This window comes from Astatotilapia calliptera, chromosome 1 (genome assembly GCF_900246225.1).
Source record: "Astatotilapia calliptera chromosome 1, fAstCal1.2, whole genome shotgun sequence".
NCBI lineage: Eukaryota > Metazoa > Chordata > Actinopteri > Cichliformes > Cichlidae > Astatotilapia > Astatotilapia calliptera.
In genome coordinates, this window is record NC_039302.1 from 29,005,331 (window position 1) to 29,020,381 (window position 15,051).

Consider the following 15,051-nt stretch of genomic DNA (forward strand, 5'->3'; position numbering starts at 1 on the left):
TTCCACGTGATATTTCATAATTGAACGCTTTCTCTCCAGTTTGATGTCGACTTTTTTTTTTTTTTTTTGGCTTGTCATAGCTCAAGTTTCCATAAATCTGCACGCCTACATCCGACTGTACAGTCGTGGTAAGATTGTTCCACCTGGAACGAAACTTGTACGAACTTATACGAAGCATTGCTTTTTCTATAAATCAAGTATGTGAGAAAAACAAACACACAAAACGTACACAGCACAAACTTGTTAGAATATGTTGATTTATTTGATGTTTAAGTTTTCCGTGTCAAGAATGGGGTAAAACGATAGCGCATGTAGGCCTATGTGCATTTCTACTTGGTGTTTGGATTTAACGTTGTCCAAGAGACATATGATCGCTTTACCTTCATGTTTTTATAGCACGTAAATTTCACATACACCAAAACTTTTTTTAATGTTTTCATTTGGACTTTATCTGTTTCTTCTCTGCACTAAACAGATTGAATTACAGTTTTCTAAGAAGCCATAAAAGCATTGTGTCCCATGTGTAATTCAATTCTAAAGCAGCTTTTGCCAGGGGCAATGATTTCTATTAGATATGGTTGATCAGTTCATCCCATTAAAGTCAATGAATGTCCTCTTTGCTCTCCAGTGCTTGTTTTAAAAAACCCTAACAGGGCTGGTTGGAGGCGTTTTGTTTGTGAAGATTGAATAACTGCAGTGATGGTAAGACAAAGGACCAGGTAACAAGGTAGGATAATGTGTTATTACTGCCCTTTTCTTCTGAATTACTTCTATTCTTTTGCACTTTATTTTGCAGTGCCAGTTACATTTGAAAATGGCATCTCTAGGTAAGAATAAAATTGACCATAATCAGTTAAATTGCATGTACTGCGTTTTGTTATGATGTACCTTCAACAAGTGTGTTCCTTCAAATTTTCAGTCATCTTAAATATTATACAATAGCACATTTATTTTAAAGGTAATAGTCCTCACAGTTTTTTGCTGTGCAGGTGCATAATGCAGGTCAAATACTGGGAATGGGCAAATCAGTCTATAACCCTAATCATGCTGTATCCATGGAGTTTTTAAGTCCTCTTCTATCCTCCACTTTTTCCTCAGTCTTCTTTTTCTCTTAAGATTTGGATTCTTCCTGATTGACCTTAGGCTTAAACTGTAATAAACGGAGAGGCAATCTCTCAGCTGCCACAGCATGACCCTCTAGAATTAACCTGAACATTTAGTTAGGGGCAAAGCAAAGACTTTTCCCTTCTAATGCCCTTTAAAACCACACAAACATTTCTTTCCATACAATGCCATATGCACCTATTCTACTTAATAGTTTCAGTCTTGGTAATATTATAAATATAATGACAAATATATACCTTTCTGTCTTACCTTATAATTAAGTTCAAAACAGACACATATGACACAGCTTAAATGAGACTTTCAGGCTATTCTGTAAATCCATAGGCCACAATTTTAACGTAAAGGACCTTTGCCCTTACACATAAAAACAAAAATGCAATTCTTACGTGGTCATTCCGCAGACTTAACTTACCAGGTCTTTACTACATGGCAATCAGTTCATGGTATTAGTACTGAGTGGGTTTGTTTTGTTCTGCTGCCCCTTTAAAGCTCTCTGTTTTAAATCTCTCCAGGCCTCACTAAGGGAGGAGTGTCATTAAATTTTCCCCTCTAGGCTTTAGTAGTATCTGCAAAGATTTAACTACTTCAGCAATGTTAAGTCTTTTTCCTTCTTGCTGTATACATTTACTGAGTGAAACAGCAGTTTGAGTCAGATGTCTGGGGACAGAGAGCCATGTTCCGAGCAGCACACAGCACATCCTTAAAATATGCCTAAGACAATCCAAACTTGCAGATTAGTAAAGAGAGCTTCAGCCAACACGTACACACAAAAGAAAATCTGTAAGAATGCCATTGTCTCTAAAAAGTCCTCCATCAGTCCTCATCAGTATATCAAAAAGACTTTTATCTTTCAGTTGGTCACATCCTTTCAACCCTTCAGTTGTGGGTAGTAATCATTGGCCTGAAAGGGGAAGCCTAATAGCATGCTGATTGACATGATTATGGTTTGAAAAAAGGCTACAGTTGATCAGGAAGTCTTACATAAAATTTCAAATTATAGATTAGAATCAGACTGCACTAACATCTCCTCTAAGAGACACATTTCAATTTCCATCCTCCAACTTCTACTTTTCTATGATGTAACCATAAATACATATTGTGAAACTGTTGTAAACACTGTAACGCATGATCAAGTTTTGTTGGCAATAGGAATCAAGTAGGAAAAAAAGGAAGAAAATGAGTGTCTAGGCCAGTGGTTCTTAACCTTGTTGGAGGCACCGAACCCCACCAGTTTCATATGCGCATTCACTGAACCCCTCTTTAGTGAAAAATAAAAAAATGATTTTTTTCAAATTCAAGACATAGATGTTTTTTTATTGGTGCACAAAATGAGCCGTGCATGTCACGGTGGAGGCTCTGCTGAACCCCTGAGACTGACTCACCGAACCCCTAGGGTTCGATCGAACCCGGGTTAAGAACCACTGATCTAGGCATTATTTGGGGTTTGTTTGAAAAATAGAAACACTTTCACACCTTTGTTGGCCAGTCTCACTGGCAAATAAAAGACACATTTCTTTATTTCAACCTCATGCTGACCCATCCTCGACTATTACGCAGGAAAAGTTGTTGCCCTTCATTCACAGAACCATCTGGAAATCAGACAGAGATGTAAAACACCCTAAACACTGAGCAAGAAAACAAACTTTCACTGCAGATACTGGCGCTGGATAACTGATGTTTTATAAGGTTCCCCGAACCTTGCCCTCACCGAGCCCTTCACTGTTTCTATAAACCACTACACAGGAAATGAGGCGCAATCACTTTTCTGAGAGAATAATAGGAGAATGAAAATCAACAAGGTGTCATCTGGTGTGATAAGGAAATGTAACAATGAAATTTGGAGGAACTCCCTGAAGAGCTGTAGGAGAAAGACTGCTAAGCTTAAGCTAGCAAAAGTCAAGGGTGGTCCAACATGTGAGCTGTGAAGGTGTGTACTAATGAGTGCACCGATCGCAGTAAAAATGTATTAAATCAAAATACCAGCGTCTAGAGAGGAAACCATCCAAAAGAATTAAATTAAACATTTACACTGAGCTACAGTTGAACCCAGCACCTGTATCACGTTCAGCCTTTCCAGCTGGCTTTAGTACAGCTGAACTGACAGCAGATTAAACAGTGGGTTCATCTTTACAGAGGGCCATAATGCTGCCAAACATTCATAGACTGTTTTTTTTTTTTTGTAAACTATGCAGCACATCTCAAAGTGAAAGCCCATTATGCCATGCCAAATCAGTGGAAAAGATCTCCACTTTACAATTGATACAACCAGGAAGAACAAAGCATTTGTAGTGGACCAGAGATCAAAGCCTTTATCATTTTTCTTACATGTTATCTTTTTAAGGCCTAATTTCAAGCTTGGGTGGGGTAAAAGCGTTAATACCTTTTACGTACTTTCATCCAAACATTTCCAGCATTTCAGCTTGCCAACCTCTTCTTGCCAGAACTTTTGTGCACTCCTCTGACCTGTAAGCTAACGTTAATACTGTGTTTTTGAAACCTTATGTCCATGTTCGTCACTCATAGGAAGGAGGGTCAGACGACTATGTATACACACACCCAGGTATCCTGTTTTTATAATCAGGAAAGTCGATTCTATAGGAACATGAAGTTATTTTGATTTCTTCCTCTTATGTAAGATTCCTAAAACACCCTTGCAATAACAAAGCTGGGGACTTTTCATGTTTGTTTGTTTTTTTTTATTAAGACTTCTTAAAGAAGTCCAGACGCTTTTCTTTGCAAGCTCCTTTGACTACGATGACCTGGATGACTGAGAACCTTCACAGACATATTTTTTTTATTAATATTACATAAAAGCAGATGAATTAGACTATTCTGTTGTTTCTGGAGTTACATGAGCAAAATGTGGATTTGGATATGGTCAGCATTTATAGATGTTAAAACATGATATTTGGGATTGCTTGGACTAGAGTGTTTGCCTTGTATACTGAAAGTCAAACCTGTCAGCGCAACATAAAAATCATCCTTAAACTTTTTGAAATACACTAAATGGATTTCAGATGGATTTCAGTTTGCAGAGTGGAACTCCGCCAAGACTGATTCCTGGTTCTGATTTTGCCTGAGAAGGCAGCTCGGTTAAATTGAGGCCCAAAGTTGAGTCACATTAATTTAGGAGTGAGGCCTGTCGGGTTTGACCTTTCCTTCCAGCTTGGCACGGTGAGTCCCCAATCCGTATGAGGCCTGTGTCCAGCTCGCATCCACAGAGGCTGATCACTCACTCAGGTCCTGAGGAGACCAAATCAGATTACCAACACATCTCTCCCACAATCTACTGCGACAGGATTGCCCTGCAGGCATGGCTCAAATGGATACAGCAATATACAAGAACCATCCAGAGGAAAGTGTGAGGATGGAGGGAGATGTGGCCAAAGAGAAGAGCAGAAGCTGGGGGTAGGGAGGGAGTCACACTGTTGTAAGCGCGGCGACAATGTGATTTAATTGATTCCATGCCACCTCATCAATTTTGATTAAAATTAAATGAGCGTCTGTATGTTTGAAAAGGTTAAAACAAATTGAAGGTGGAAATCACAGCTGGTAATCACAGTTTGTGTAACAGCGGGCTTTCAATGAAGAGGCCGCTCTCCATCGCTCATTTCTGCCTTGTCTGTGCATATAAAGCAAGACTGTGCGTTTTTGTGTTTCTGTAGATGTGAGAACAAAGTAACCAAAATTGTATTAAGACTAAAGTTGCATTTAGTGGTTGTTCTCTGCTGAGATCAGGTGAGGAGGATCACACAGTTGTGCTAAAACGTAAGGTAAACGTAAAAGCAACAGTTTCACCAATCAGTTGACAGATCAATATGTACCAAATGATAAGTGATTATAATCTTTTTTTTTTTAGAAATTGAAAATTCCACAAATTCTTAAATGATAAAAGTGGACACATTCTTTCAAGACATGCAAGGATGTTATTTTATTTGCATAAATATTTCTCTGATTCAAATAATTTTAACATTTAAATCCATAGCAAGTGTAATCAGAAAAAACCCCTGAATCATGCTATAGATATCCATAGCTTAAAAAAATCATCCATGTTGGCCAGTAATGAGGTAAATCTTACAAACATGCACAACAACATTTATCCAATTTTATCAGTACATGCCTGCCTTTAATTCCTCCCCCAGTTTAAACCTCATTGTCTAGCGCCAACATCAAAGTAAGGTACAGTCAAAATAGACACAAGGTATTTTAACTCACATTGTCAAGTGGGTGAAGAAAAAAGGCACACACAACAGAACTGTAATGGGTAACTACTGACACCTTGTGGTGATTTTGGAAAAACAGCAGTTCAGCTGTAGCCTGTTTATTGCACTTATGCCTTAATAGAAACAAAGTCTATGAAAGTCATTACAAGTTTCCTCTGTGATGAATAAAAAAAAATGGCAAAGAGGATTGTGTTCTTGTTTTATTTTAAAAATAACATTTTGCAGTGTTAACAAAAAGCAAAACATAATTGCAATACAACCCACTAAATAAATAACAATGCCTCTAGTTAATCGGGTCTGAAAGCATACCCCACTGGAATATGCTGTTGTGTAGAAGCACCGTTGCCTTTTTGCTCACAAATTGCCCTATTTTCAGTGGTTGATTTGCTTTAGTAAACTTAAAGCTGCACAGACGTGGTGCTGTCTCAGCAACAACAATCTTCAGTAGAAATGCAAATAGATACACATGCAAAGCAAACTTCTGGCTAATTATACAGCTGAGTTACAAGTTCTGTGTCCCTGAGCACCGAGGGTGGGAAAAGTGTAATGCACAGCATCTATGCTCACTGTAGACAAAATTTTAAAACAGAACATATCTGGGTTGCTCACAGTACTCTAATTATACTGTAATAAAGAAGCACAAGGACTCTTTGCTTACATTTAAAATTTGTGTTGATTTGGCAAGATTTCCCACTCTGTTAAAGAAAAATTACAAAGACAAAGGATAAGGTGCACAAGGCTGTGCTCATCTCCATCAGTAAAAACCCAGCAAAAACCACAGTGATGACTGAAGAATAGGTGTAAACCTTATTTAAAACAATGACCAGTTTTCAGACATATTGTCCTGCTATGACGCACCCCATCTGTGTTTCGTGTCATAGCAAAGCATACACAAAAATACACTGACAGAAAAAATTTGGGGGTAAGTTGCTTTTTATCTATAAGGCACTAAAATCGAAAATCAAAGCTTTCTAAAACTATAAAAATGCAAGCGCTTCACCATATATGACCATTTCTGCTGCAGTGACTTGAATATGCTGACAAGACTGCAACAGCCTTGTATTCATTTCTCTTTTCAGTGAAGTCAAATAAAAGTCACAGTTATGGTCTGTCTTAGTCATCTTTTTTGTCAGATGTGCTCTCCTCTGGCTCTTCCCCTGAACTGGGCTGACCAGCAAGTTCCAGATCACCTGGGTTTGCTTCTTGGATAGCTTGATATCTCTGAAGTTCCAGATAGGTGGTGAAGAGCTTGGCATACTCAGGATGGGTTGCAGCAAATTCTTGAAATTCATCTAAAGAATCAGAACAGAGAAAAACTACAGAGTGCTGTACACACAATAATAATGAACTATTTTTTGAACAATTTAGTCAGTCTGACCCAGGGCAGCTGTGGCTACAACTGTAGCTTGCCTCCACCAGTGTGTGAATGTGAGAGTGAATGAATAGTGGAATTGTAAAGCGCTTTGAGGGTCTCGAAAAGCGCTATATAAATGCAATCCATTATTATTGTTATTATTATTTTATTTATTTAACATTTTCTTGACAAAATATCACCAGGAATCAAATAAGAGGCCACAAGACATAACGGGAGCTTTGCATTAGGCTTTTCTCTTCAATTAGATTCTACTTACTGAAGGTAATGAAACCAGAGCCGTCGGCATCAATCGCTTCAAAAAGTTTGGTCATGTCTACATCTGACACACCCAAAGCAGAGCACAGCAGAGCAGTAAACTCGTCATGGGTGACTTTCTCATCTTCATCTGTGTCAAAAAGCTGCATGAAAGATAATAAAAAGTGAGAAATGAGTAACGACTTTCAAGAAAAAGGTTTCAAAATGATCTTGGACGTTGCACGAAGCAGGAGAAAGTAAGTTTTGATTAGTAAGTTCAAATTGCATCTGACTTTATGGCCAGCAAAATGTTCACAGCAGACACACATTGTTAGCCTGACATTATGCAACCTTCTGTGAATTGTATGCTGCCTTTGTTCTTGCTATACTAAAGCTGCTGCTGTGCACAGACAGTAAGGGCTGGGCTGGTTGATTTTATCTTAACATTGGTCATTTTTTGCATTTAACTTATTCCTTTTGCAAAGTGTATATGCTTTTTATATTTTGGGGTATATATTTCATATATAAACATCATATATATTCATATTCATAACAGTTGCACTGTTTATACTTCTCACAAATTGTCACAGATTACAGTTTAAGCATCTCAGATATATCCTTCATAGCTACTAGTTTATCATGATAGAGTGATAAAACTACTATCAGCAGGAAATGCATGATGCAATAGAAGTAACATATTAGGTGTACAGAAGGGTATTTATACAGAAATGTATAAATACCCTTGAAGGTCATTTGCCTTGCAAAAACCATAGTAGTGCTACCTTGGGCGAGTCAATAAAGGAGCTGTTGTAATTTTTCGTGCTTCACTCCAAGAGATTTGCATAATATTCAGCCCCCAATATGAACACATCAGTATGAGAAATGTATGGTCTCACCTGGAAAGCCATTTTGAGAACATCCTCAGTGTTAGATGGCCTACACAGGATATTCACACCGATAACATATTCTCTGAAGTCTATAGTGCCATCTCCATTCTAGAGAGAGAGGTCAATTAGAACAGATGAGCTGTTAAATGTAAAGATTATTATGATCGACAGCATTTAATCATTTATGGTGCAAGCGCTTGTTGTCTGCTGTTATTCGGTGTCTGGTAATAGTGATAATACTATTTGATTAAGTCTTTACTACTATAGTGATTTGATAACAAGTTTATGAAATGCACATGATACAAGGTAACATTCAGTTTTTAGTAAACACATGCTCTCTGATTCATGTTGAAAGTGATGAACACAGATAAGAGAACAGAAAGTATGAAACTCAGTAGCTTTCCCCCTCCAACTGGTGCAACACTGTGACACAGAAATGTATTGGATTTTCACTTCATTTCACATACCCTATTAGAGCTTTATAAAAATAAATATAAAAGGTGTTTTATTTTTTAAGGGTTTGCAAGCGAAGTTTTTCTAAAGTGCCTAAACTTACATAAATACTACAGCTATCAGTAAAATGAACTTCACTATTTTACTGATCATTCACATTCAAATGTGTCCATCTAATAAATGTCATTCGCTTGGCCAGGCCAAATACTGGCTGTTTTAAAACCTTGTGAAGTGGTGCCACGCCACGGCGATATTTGAAAAGGGTAATGTTCAGTTGATTTCAACATATAATGTTTAACAAATATTTAACATACAAGTTTCTCACCCTGTCAAACAGTCTAAACAGATCCTCGAGGACTGGGCTGACAGGAAGCTTTAAGAAACTGGCAAATTCCTCAATAGTTATGCGTCCCCCCTTACAGGTGCTGGCCATGGTTGCAAAACCGTCAAGTTCCTTCCTTATATTGTCCCACTTCAGACTAGTTGAGCCAAACATAATGGTGACAGGTTATATCATAATCAACATTAACAACAATAAGAACCCTTTGAAGCTGCATTGGTCAGTACTAACTGCAATTTTTGGTAACGCTCATATTACATGTTCTTACTTGAGTTTGCGACTAATTTTAGTGAACTCAACCAAGCCAGCCTCCATCGGAAGTGTGAGTTCACCAGCTGAGATCATTAAGCGGCAATCTTCATATGTGTGGTCTGTCACAGGAACGCCCAAAGCCCTAAAAATAGAAGGTTTGCAGACATTTAATCAACTCACTATAGTAGTCAAAGGAGGCACACAAAGATTATAGCAAAGCAATAGCCAGATTCACTGTGCATGGATATAGACCTAAAGACAGTAAAAAATGCAAATTTAGTTTGACAAATTGCACTCACTCTCCAATACTGACCACTTGTTTATTTTCTTATCAGCTTAGTAGCCTTGCATGTGCATAACACTATATTTATGACTTATTTAAACATTTATACAGTACTTTTACTTTCTATAGCAAATTGTTCCACTTTGCATTTGAGCAATATGCAGTGCAATGTGGTTTTGCACAGAACCTCTTTACGAAAAGGCAACATAAATTGCTTTACATAATACATTATACGCTTAAGACTAATGAACACTTACTTGGCCATAGTTTCTCGTACTCTGCTGGCAAACAGAGCGGGGCTTTTCTTCTCTTCCTCTGTGGGGATATGAGGTGGGAGGAACTGGGAAGCATGTAAACAGATGAGAAGTGTATGAGAACAGTCAAACAAAAAGTACACTTAAACCAAAAAGGAAAATAAAAACTTCTGCTAGCCTTAGTTTAAAAGAGTCCTTTTGAGTACATCATATATCCAAAACAACTAAAACTCTTTAAACGACTTCATGAGATAATGTTATTATACAAACACTACGAGAAATCAGAAAATCTCTTACCTCAATTTCTACTGTTGTGTAGAGCTGGCACAGTGTCAAAAGCAGAAGTGTTTTCCTGCATAATCAAAAAAACTGTTATACATTCTCATTCATTAGAACTACAGTGTTGTAAAAATAAGGCAGCCATATAATTGTGCAATAATTATGTTTATTTTCTGGGAAAAAGTGACAGTTTACAAATGCATGCAATTTATAAATATGCATATTTAGACATGCATACTTATAGATCGAGTGATGTATACTGGACAAGGCAAAACTCTATAAAGCCTACTCACGACTTGAATCCTTGCCATGTCCAAGTCACTGTATCCTACAGAGAAAAAACACAAGTATATTATTCATTCATTCCTGAATCTTTAACATTGGTATAAGACAGTCTGCACATAGGACTGTGTCATATTATATTATCCACTACAACACTGGTATAAATTTTAAAATCATTTACAAATATATAGGAATGTCATGCTTTTAGATTTCCTAGTGAACACAATGATGAGACAAGCCCACAATCCTCACGAAAATCTGGAGGGAATTGAAGCTTTGGACTGCCGAGCCACAACCAAAAAAAGGTAAAAGATTTAGAAAGTAAGTCGTTCTCCAATAAAATGAAACTATCATAAAAAATACGACTGTTCATTTGTTTGTGAGCAAATCTACAAATCCAACAGGGAATCCAATATATACACTATTCCTATAGTTTTGCACTACATCACTGAACAGATATTACTGGCTGTGTATGTATATGTACGAAAAATGAAAATCTATTACTGTCACAACCCTACTTACCAGTTTGTTAGGATACCTCAGAAGCACAGGCTGCACAGGAACACCAGGAATGAAGGCACCTAAAAGTGGCGTGGGGAACAATAGGTATTAAAATTAAAAAAAAAACCCACACAGCGTGTAGTTAAACATGAAGTGCATAGCTGTAAAACTATATGATTTTACTCTGACTTCTCCATTCTCTCACCACATACAGAACCACTCTTATAGGCATCAGTTAACCAAAAGTTAAAACACAAACCACATCAAATATTGATTAAATGGAATAACGTACGAAGAAGCACTCTCTGTTATGAAATCGATGTATTAAATGGATTTGATTTATGTTAAGAGAAAATACTAAATGTTCTATAATACAGTAGTAGATCTAAGTTTTGTATAGTAAAATGTTGTTATCTTTTTTAAATGCATTTGACATGCTGATAGAAATTAAACTAATGATTACACTACACAAAATGTACATTTTATATCTTACCTTGTTTGAACGTGATAAGACATGAGCGATTTGTACATGTTCCTTCTGGAAATATAAGAACCTGAAAAAAAAAGCATCCTTGCTGAATGGTAAAATAATACCCCTCAAAATTGCAAAGATTGCTTTTAAAATAATCTGAGTCAACACTGAATACAGTTTTTCTCCTTTGGAAACAATGAATAAATTCATATAAAAGTCATTTTTATTGAGAATGACTGCAGTGCCAGACCTGTGGCCACTGGCCTCCTGACTTGGCTCTCCTGTTAATCTCGTTGATTGTGTTCTTCCGGGAGTCTGGGTCTGTTCTAGATACCAGCACTGGCTGGAGACTCCGAAGGAACCCTAAAGAGAGAACAAAAGATTAATGGTAATGAACATACAAAAGAATATAGTAATCTTGATCATATTTTCCACTAATCTGGTGCACAGGCTTTAGTTATTTGCATTCGTTTGTAAGTGTTAAATAAGACAGAGTGATATCACTGTTTAACAAATCACATGTGACAGATATGAAATGAGTTATGTGTTGTTATTACTTTTAAAAAGATGGATGAAAAGGCTTATATTAATCAATGTCTTAGCTCGTGTTTACTTCATAGAGTGCATTTGTAAATTTTACTTACTATAACAAGGATTTATGTCAATGACAACTCCAAAGTACTGGACTAATTGATACCCAGTACAGGCAGCAAGTAATGACATTCCATTGTATATATATTACAAGCTCTCCCACGTTTCATAGAGAGTGGGAAACTGTGCATTCAGGTGAAGGCAGATGGAAATGGACTATAACAAACACAGTTTGTCCCTACTTTCCTGTTCGAAACAATCATGCAAAAAGTATCTTACTGCCAAAGATGGGTGTGGCGAGGTTCTCGACACGGGAGACAGTGGAGGGCAGGCCAGCTACAACGCAGACAATCCCATCAAAAAAGGTGGAGTGGGGGGCCACAGCCAGGATGGGTGCGTCATGGCTGCTGGCCTGCTTACCCTTGACCACCACTCGAAAACCCATGCTGAAGAAGTAAGCCCTCCCCAAGGCAGCCATCACTCTTTGACACAAAAATCTGGAGATAAAAAAATTTTTTTTTAAATTGCTGAATTTTTGTGAATGAAAAAAAATGTGAATGGGAAGTGACTGTCTATTCTACACAACAGTGCAAGAAGCTTTGCATGAGAAAATCCTAAATTCTTTACATAAAAAGGGCTGGTATAATATTTTTAATGGGTCTATTTAGACCTTCTTTGTTTATCGGTTCAGTATATTGACTGATGTGTTGTGGTAACAGGATGTGTTTCACAATTTCGTGCTTTTCTTTAACCTTAAAGCACAAAGTATGTTACTGTTGCCAATTGCTTCCTCAAAAACTGTAGAAAGGAAGGAAGGGGTGTTGCTATGGAGTCAGAGATACAAAATGATGAATGACATTATGAACTTAGTTTCACATACTTAATATGAAACAAATTAAAGAGAATACAAACATGAATATTTAAAGATACATTAATCAATCGGCTCTTACAGTAAAACGTTTTAACGTATGCTATCAGTCAAGTTATTATGGTTAAGTTTCACTTCCTTCATTATGCAGTGTGGGCTTATGCCCTGCTTTAAACTATCATGTCACACTTTCTGTGCTTCTGAGCAATTTGTCACAGGCTCCGAAAATAGTATACAGCCTTTAAGCTAAAGGATGGTTCATCATTTTACTAATGCAAACAAACTATCAAGGTTAAAAAAACCTGTGGTTCGACAAAGCAGGGTGGCGATTTTCACTGGTATCTGCAATACAACACAAATTCATTGATATAAAGCTTTGTAGTAACAGCCTAACCTGTCTGTCAAAAAAAGACAAGACACAAGATTACAAGATTTCAATAGTTTAAACTTATATTTTTTTTCTGTCAGTCATCTGCAAAATGTATGAAAAATGTTGTAGTCTAAGATCACAAGAACTGTTTACACTGTGAACAAGTGTGAAGAAGCCAACACACACCCAAGTAAAATATAGACTACAAAACTAATTGTCATTTTCAGACTATATGTACAGACATACTGTTTAATAAGTCCAGTGGAATGAGTCCTTTTCATACAAGATATAAACAGATATAGAAAATTATTATAATTATAATGTCTGTTATTACTTTTGGACATCAGAGGTGAACAAAGTGGCTAAAACATCATTTCCAGTTCCCCTTAACCCCCCACCGACTAGTTCCTTTCTGAAGGAAACTGAGGTGAGGTATTGCTTGTGAAGAGGATATGATCTAGAAAAGCATGAGTCGACATGAACACAAGTAGCTGCTAATTCATTATTACAGGAACTATTATTTTTTTTGGCATGTTTTGCTTCTGTAAAGCATATGAGCGAAAACTGACTTTTTATCCTTCTTCTCACCTCAGTACAATTCATTACTTTTGCAAAACTTAAAGTTCAATATGTTTATTGTTTGATAGATATGTTCAAAGCGTTTAGTAGTAGTAGTTCAATTCACTTTGACAGATGGTGATAAGATGGCGTGCAAGGTGAATGCAGTTGCTTAGCAAACAAAATGTCTGCAGTAAAAAAGGCAAATGGGTTGTTGATGTCCCAGATTAGCCAAACAGTTTTTCTGGGCAACCAAGTTTTGAAAAAAGAAATAAGCAAAAGATCATTTGCAAGTAAACAAAACTGATGTCAAGAATAAGCTAAATATATTATTATTGTTTTGCTTTAGGTGTGATAAAGTCGTGGCCAACTCTGAGAAAGACTGGATGTTACTGGTATCCATAGTTACCTTCTCCATCCTGTGCTTGGCTCCACAGCTCCTTTCAGAGGCAGCTTGAAGGTGACAATGACAGACACTGGCCATAACACCATCAGAACCAGGGTTATAAAGATAGCTCGAAGAGGGACCAAGAAAATTCCCAACAAGACACACTGCAGGCAGAGGAGTACATTTATGCATATTAATTACAGGCCCAAACCTCCCTGGTGTTCAAGTCACTTGCTGCCTGGCTGAAAACTGACCTCCCACCTAGCAGAAATATGCACGAGCCTAGAAATCCACATTGCTGGAAAGCTTTCTAGAAAGCTCCCAATGGCTCAGTCTGTTGTGCTGCATAGGAGGCTTTACAAGCTGATTGTCAAAGCCGTGTTGGAGAAGATTACAGGCCCTGGATACAGCAGCCTGAGTGCACTATGTCACACTATGAAACACTGTTACCAAACGAGCATTCTTCAAAATCCTGCCTTTGTGCAATCTCTTAAAAAAGCAGAAGAAGAAGAAAAAGAAAAAGAAGAAGAAATACTCACTTTAATTATAGCAGCGTTGCTTAGTTTGGTGTCTTGGACAAACGGGTTGATGACCGCAGGCAAAAGCAGAGATTGTTGCCTCGGCAAGGCACCTACTCGCTGCGGTGGCATCGTAGTCCAGTGAGCGAAATGACGGCTGAAGTTCTAATTTGTAGCCCCGTGATGTTACCATCTCACTTCCTCAACAGAGAACCTGTTCTCATTTGTTGCTGAGCCAAACGGTATCAAGCGCGAGTTACGAGTACAAAACTCAAGCACGCGAGAGCAAAACCGGTAGCTTCAAGCTCCACCTCCGCTGTGCAGTGGGGAATTAAGACTGTTAAGTGAATGTTTGTACACTGTCACTAAATTTTGCAAGGTACTGACTTTAGACAGTACCCTTTCGACAGTATCTAAAATATAGTGGTATCCCATTTAGATGCCTCGAAAAAAATTGGTTCAGATAGGAAAAGATTAAAATTGTCTCGTAGGTTGTGTACTTTGATAAAATAACACTGGTTAGGACTCCCGGGGGAGTAAATGCTAAAGAAAGTTAGGACGATCGCGGTGTCACGAGCAAATAACTGATTTTATGCAAAGGCTACACATTTATCATAAATGTCCACAAGATGGCACAGTTTCATAACAAATTATAGTCTTTGCAGGGGTTTAGATAAAGTCCGTTTGCTCTATTCAATGAATTTTATATCTGATTATTTTAAAGTTAGCCCGCTTGTTACTTATAGAACCTTAAAATTTAAAGAAGTGCCAGCATTACTATATATCATAAAGATGAAC

At 37.4% G+C, this 15,051-nt stretch overlaps 1 protein-coding gene across 1 annotated transcript; it reads right to left on the reverse strand.

Moving 5' to 3' along the window:
* Positions 1-5,578: 5,578 nt before the first annotated feature.
* On the reverse strand, positions 5,579-14,803 carry lpcat2 (lysophosphatidylcholine acyltransferase 2). The gene is made up of 14 exons (XM_026173470.1): positions 14,275-14,803; positions 13,757-13,899; positions 11,831-12,048; positions 11,211-11,323; positions 10,982-11,042; positions 10,510-10,568; positions 9,999-10,033; positions 9,724-9,778; positions 9,430-9,512; positions 8,906-9,031; positions 8,623-8,776; positions 7,854-7,952; positions 6,980-7,121; positions 5,579-6,640 (listed from the first exon to the last, which is right to left on the reverse strand). Exons 1-14 carry the CDS (start codon positions 14,383-14,385, stop codon positions 6,462-6,464), a joined length of 1,578 nt encoding a protein of 525 aa, XP_026029255.1. The 5' UTR covers positions 14,386-14,803; the 3' UTR covers positions 5,579-6,461.
* Positions 14,804-15,051: the final 248 nt, after the last annotated feature.

What these genes read in the sequence shown, in the direction of transcription:
- lpcat2 (XM_026173470.1), bottom strand. Translation starts at nt 14,385, where the DNA reads ATGCCACCGCAGCGAGTAGGTGCCTTGCCGAGGCAACAATCTCTGCTT. An exon ending in CCAAGCACAGGATGGAGAAG is followed by an intron (nt 12,049 to 13,756) that starts GTAACTATGGAT and finishes TTTTATCTCCAG; the next exon opens with ATTTTTGTGTCAAAGAGTGA. An exon ending in ACACAACAGTAGAAATTGAG is followed by an intron (nt 9,513 to 9,723) that starts GTAAGAGATTTT and finishes CATGCTTCCCAG; the next exon opens with TTCCTCCCACCTCATATCCC.